Raw genomic sequence first — 6,677 nt, 5'->3', positions numbered from 1 at the left:
TACATCCACCACTTGTTGAACTGAAGTCAACTTCACTGTGTTCAACTTCTCTCAGTGAGATCGAATTCTGTGAAAAGAGTGAAGTTAAACTTTGTGAAAAGAGTGGTTCACTGTTTTCGCAAAGTTCAACTTCTCCGTTAAAAGTGAGTTCACCTTCAGTAATTTCACTATCATCTTCACTGTTTTCATAAAGTTCAATTTCACTGTTTTCACAAAGTTCAATCTCACTGTTTTCACATAATTGAACATCACTGTTAAAATTTATTAGGCTTTTCGACATTTGTTTTGATTTAAATGAATACAACTACCACAATGCATTGCGTTTTTGCCGATTTATGGGAAAGGTCCATTGAAAATACGCAGTTTCGACAAAAAGCGACATTTATCAAAGTGTCTATTCCCACGTTCGGCCCTATCCCTACGGGCATTTGTTTTTAAAAGTTCCGTTCTAAATGTCTTTTAAATATTTTTTAAACGTCTTTCAAAGGTTTTTTGCGTAAGAATATTTAGAAGACGTTTATAAGACATTTAAAATGCATTTAGAACGTAACTTTTAAAAACATATGCCCGCTGGAATAGACTATATCAAATTAAAGTTTGTTCCCCAAGTTTAAAAAAGTAAATGAAAATAATTTTCATTTACTTTTTTAAACTTTCAATCTCATCTGAGTATGAGTTATGAAGGAATTTAATTCATAATGTCATAATTCTTTATTATTTGAGAAAATTACACGAAATAAATTTTAAAATGTTGTTTCAATTTTTATATTGTCAAAAAGGCTATTGTTGATATAATATAATTTTCTGGCTTCAAATAAAATAAATTATAGTGCATATCAAAATGTATTATGACCTAACCATGTAGGAGGGGCTTGTTATATGCGATCGACTCTTTTTTACCACATTCTCTATTTTCACGCAATATTTAGCATTAAATTAGGCAAAAAAAAAAAAAAAAAAAAAAAATATATATATATATATATATATATATATATATATATATATATATATATATATATATATATAAACACACTGGCGAAAGAACAGGGGAGGGCGAAAGGGCGATAGTCTATATTCTGGAAAGACATACATCTATCGAAATTAAATCGATCAAAAAAGGAAATATCGAAGTGATTAAAGCCTTACATCGAAGTAATTAAAGCCGAAAAATTTCTTAAGTAATTTTTCGGCTTATGTAATGACAATTGTAAACATCCTACAAATGTTAAAAAAATTTTCTGAATATATATTGTATTTCATTTTTTGGCGCAAATCGTTGTTTATGTTAATCGCACATCGTTCCTGTGCATCATTGCGCAGGAACGACGTGCGCCTTAAAAAGAACGATGTGCGCTTACAGAGTACGAGAAGAATTATTAAACAAATTATGAACAAATTTAATTTAAATTTTCATAATTAATTATTATTTCAGAAAATCACACCAATTAAATTTTAAAATTTTGTTTCCATTTTACATAGCGAAAAAAGTTGGTATGATATAATACTATATATATATATATATATATATATATATATATATATATATATATATATATATATATATATATATATATATATATATGTATATTTTAATTATATATTTCGTCGTTAATAGTATTTACAATAACAATGTTCATGAATAAAAAACAGAATATGACAGGGGCAAAAAGAAGACTATAGTTGCCTTATCACTAAGCCCCGTAATAAATATACCGTAAATTACAATGCTAATAAAAACCGTAAAAGTTGCATATGCTATAAATTTTTTTTTTTTTATTAACGCTTAAGTTTACTTTACTTACTAAAAAGACCAACATTAAAGAAGAAAAAACAAACAAACAAACAAACAAACAAAAAAAAAAAAAAAAAAAAAGACAAAACAAAAAAAAAAAAAAAAACAGAAACAAGACTAGAGACAAGATTATTTATCATATTTATGTATTAGAATAGACAATCTTAGTAATAAACAATTATTAATACTAAATCATTAATAATAGTACTCTCATTTTAAACGCTTCAGAAGAAATTTAGTTCATTGTCGTTTAGTAAAAGATTTTGCTTAAGTTTAGTTTTAAATTGATTAAGCGAAGAAAGTGGTTTAAGATCATTATTTAAAAGTGTATTCCAGAGTTTAGGTCCTCGGTTTGTGATTGAGTATTTAGTGGCAGAATAGTAGGTTTTAGATTGAGTATAGTTATTATTTGAAAATCTTGTGCTGTATATGTGATTTATTTTTTAAAATAAAGAGTTAAATGAATATGGTGCCATTTTTTTATCAAGTTTAAACATAAATATAAGAACATGATAGAGATTTAAATTATAAACATTTAGAATATTAAGTTTACTAAAAAGTATTTTTGAATGAGAGAAGCGATTTTCATTTGTAATAATCCTAATGGCGTGTTTTTGTTTACATAGAAGTTTACTTTGCTTTGTAACATTGGTGCTGCTCCAAGCAATGTTAGCATAGTTTAGGTAACAGTGTATAAATGAAAAGTATATGTATTTAAGACAAGATTGGTTTAAGACCTGTTTAGCTTTATACAGTATACCAATATTTTTAGAAACTTTATTCTCAACAACACTTATATGTTCTCTCCATGCAACATTTTCATCGAGTATTACGCCCAAAAACTTTGACGATATTTCCCTTTTTATTATATTTTTATCAATAAAAAGATTTGGAAGTTTAAGTGGAATATTTTCTTTTTTATGAACACGATGGAATAATGTGTATTTAGTTTTAGTAATGTTTAAAGATAATTTATTGGCTTTAAACCATTGGGTTAGGTTATCAAGTTCTTTGTTAACTGTTAAAAATAAAATATTAATGTCTTCATGAGAATAAAACAAATTCGTATCATCGGCGAATAAAGTTGTGTTTAAAATATCAGAAAATTTATATAAGTCATTGACATAAATTAGAAACAAAAGGGGCCATAGAACTGATCCCTGGGGAACACCGCATGTAATAATCATATTATCCGTTTTACCACCATCGTAAGAAATATATTGCTTCCTATTAGACAAGTAACTTTTAAACCAAGCCAAGTTAGAGTTTTTGATGCCATAGAACTCGAGATTGGACAAAAGAATTAAATGATCGACAGTATCAAAGGCTTTACTTAGATCTATGAAAACACCTAAAGTATATTTTTTTTCATTGAAACCTTTAAATATATCGTGGACAAGATGTAAGATTGCGTGATCAGTAGAATGACCAGATTTAAAACCAAATTGTTTATTGTACAAAATATTATTTTGGATTAAGAAAGAATAGAGTCTATTATACGTAATTCGTTCAAGAACTTTTGAAATACATGTAAGAACGGAGATCGGCCTATAATTAGTAACGTCACTAGGATCGCCTGATTTGAAAATAGGGACCACCCTAGCAATTTTTATTTTTTCTGGAAAAACTCCCTCTTTTAAAGACAAGTTAAAGATACACAAAAGCGGGATTGTAATCAGTTTTATTGAATTTATAATGATGTTACCACTTATATTGTCGACGCCTATACTTTTTTTGGGCTTAATCGAAGAGACTGCGCATAGTAATTCTTCTTCAGTTAGATTATCATTAGGCATAATATTAGTTTTATTAGAGACTAAGTATGCATCAAAGTTGATCTTAGAGGATTCAATTTTTGATGCTAAAGACGGACCAATATTAATAAAAAATTTATTAAGTGCTTCAGCCACTAATTCTTTTTCTATAACATAGTTGTCTTTGAATTTAAAAATTTTCGGATAATTATTTCTCTCTGGATTATTTTTACCAATAACTTCGTTAATTATGCGCCAAGTACCTTGAGGATCATTTGAATGCTTTTTTAGTTGATCTGAATAGTAGTTTTTTTTTTATCTTTTTATAATTGACTCAAAGAGTCGTTTGTAGTTTTTATAATTGCTTTCATTACGTAGGGTTTTTTTTTTAAGAAATTTATTATACAATCTTTGTTTTATTTTAGAAGATTTAAGGATACCCTTAGTTATCCAAGGATTTGATAACGTTTTTGATTTAACTAATTTTGTAATTTCAGGAAATGCTTTGTTATAATATTTATAATATTCTGATATAAATATTTCGTAAGCTTTATCAGCGTTTAGATTCAATAACAAGTCATCCCGTTTAACACTTGATAAAAGGTCATGAAAATGGTTAACTGAAGAGTCGTTTATTATTCTTGTTTTTATTTTTGTATTTTTTTGGCAGTCACTTTTATTATATTTTTGAACAACGATGAATATGGGAAAATGATCAGAAATATCTGTTTTAAATATTCCTGTTTTTATCTTTATATTTATGAAGTCATTGGTGATAATTTGATCTATCGAAGTTTCACTTTTGTTGGTTATGCGAGTAGATTTGTTGATGACAGGAATGTAGCTATTTTCAAAAATGACGTTAAAAAATTGTTTAATGTTTTTATTTGAGTCATAATCCAAAATACTGAGGTTCAGGTCACCAACCATGTAAACAGTTTTTTTTTTAATATGATTATTTTTAATGACGTTTCTAATGTGGTCTTCAAACACTTTAATAGAACCTGAAGGTGGTCTGTATAAAGCATGGATTATTATATTTTTGGAGGTTTTATTAACGAGTTCAATGCACAATGACTCATAATCATTAGTGGTTGAACTTAAATCTGACTTAACTTTGTACAATAGCGAGTTTTTAATAAAAATACACAAACCCCCGCCTACCTTGCCCGAGGTCCTAATTTGGTGAATCACTTTATAATTTGGTAAATGGAAATTATAATTGTTCTCGATATTTTTATCATCACACCATGTTTCGCTGAGACAAATAATTTGAAAATTCATATTAACTTTATACAAAAATTGTTTTAATGAATCAAAATTTTTTTGTAGACTTCTAATATTAACATGAAGAATAGAGAACGAGTCGTTCTCCATTCCTTCAATTATATTTTTTGAATTTACGTTATAATATAATGGGTTAATATTTTTTATTAAATCGTTGTTAAAAAAATTAATATCCGGATCAGAATGTTTTTTTAAAAGTATTGATTTTTTAGTTAGTAATGAATTAAGTTCAAAGTTTTTTAAAGGAGGATCGTCAGCCATTTTAAATAAGAGTAATATTAAAATATAGGATATAGCTTTTAATAGCTGGGTTGCTTTTTTTTAAATTCTTTAACAATAAGTTTGTCATAAATAATAATTGAATATTTACCATTCTTTCGGTGTAACTTCATTTTGTCCAATAATTTTTTTCTTATTTCATTTGTTTCGAAGGAGAAATCTTCATTGATGTACATTCCGGAACCTTTAAGCTTAATAGCAGCATGCAACGCGTTAACTTTGTCCTTATAATGAAGTAATTTAACGACTATTGTCCTTGATTTGTTACCATCCTTTTTACCAGTTCTATGAGCTCTTTCTATATTTATATTACTTAGAGAAAGATTGTTTTCAAACAAACTTATTATTTTTTTTTTAGTGTCGTCCCAATTTTCATTTTCGTTTTCGGTAATTCCATCAATTCGCAGATTGTTTCTCCTAAGCCTGTTCTCCAATTGCCTTAACTTTATATTTTCACCTCCACTAAGGCTATTTTTATTATTAACTTTTTTTTCCAGCTCCGTTACTTTTTTTTCTTGAATGTCCTCTGTGACCGTTAAACTTTCTTCTATATCTTTATTTACATTTTCCAAGATTTTCATTCGTTCACATAATATTTTAAATTCGGCTTTTAACTTTCCATTTTCCTTTTCTAACAAATCGCATTTTTCTTTTGAATTATTTGCTTCTTTTAATAATATGTCAATTCTGTCATTTGTTAACTTTAGGTTTCCAGATATAATTTTTAAAATGTCATTTTGTTGTTTTATAAACATTTCTTGAAAGATTTTACGAACCATATTTATTGATATAACTAATTCATCTGTTTCGATATTAGAGTCGTTATTTTTCTTAAAATCACTATTACTTTTCTTATCCATTGTAATAGATTATTATTAATAGATAAATATATATTATAATATATATATTGATAACTTACTTTTTGAATGAAAACTTTTGATGCGGATAATGAGAAATGTTTAAATTTAATACTAAAAACTTAAAAATACTAAGTAGTTTTTTCGTTTAAATTTTACGCTGCAAAACACGTTGTTCATGAAGTCATTACGCTGCAAAAACAAAAAACAAAAAATATATATATATATATATATATATATATACATACATATATATATATATATATATATATATATATATATATATATATATATATATATATATATATATATATATATATATATATGTATATATATATATATATATAAATATATATATATATATATATAAATATATATATATATTTATATACACTATATATATCTAATTAGTTTATTAAAGCATCTTGGAATTATTCTACTTTTGTAAAAGTGCATAAGCGCACATCGTTCCTGCGCATAATTGTACAATTTGTTTCTATATGAACAAATTGCACAATAAGGCGAAAAAATTGATACGAAAAAAGGAACGATGTGGGCTTAAAAATGAACGATGTGCGCTTGGGCACATATGCAAAAGAATTATTATTCCAAGAAGCTTTAATAAACTGATTAGATTAAAACTATATATAAACCTAATATATATAGGCCTTATAGAAAGGAATTGTATTACGACGCGGTAGAACTATC

General features: G+C 26.3%; 1 protein-coding gene across 1 annotated transcript; it reads right to left on the bottom strand.

The window, feature by feature from the left end:
- Positions 1 to 2,235: 2,235 nt before the first annotated feature.
- On the bottom strand, positions 2,236 to 5,094 carry LOC136074478 (uncharacterized). Its single transcript, XM_065786801.1, has 2 exons — positions 3,987 to 5,094; positions 2,236 to 3,842 (listed from the first exon to the last, which is right to left on the bottom strand). The coding sequence occupies exons 1-2, from the start codon at positions 5,092 to 5,094 to the stop codon at positions 2,236 to 2,238; spliced, it is 2,715 nt and encodes a 904-aa protein (XP_065642873.1).
- Between the last annotated feature and the right edge of the window lie 1,583 nt (positions 5,095 to 6,677).

This window comes from Hydra vulgaris, chromosome 01 (assembly GCF_038396675.1).
Source record: "Hydra vulgaris chromosome 01, alternate assembly HydraT2T_AEP".
Classification (NCBI taxonomy): Eukaryota; Metazoa; Cnidaria; class Hydrozoa; order Anthoathecata; family Hydridae; genus Hydra; species Hydra vulgaris.
This window is presented reverse-complemented; position numbering and strand designations above follow the sequence as displayed.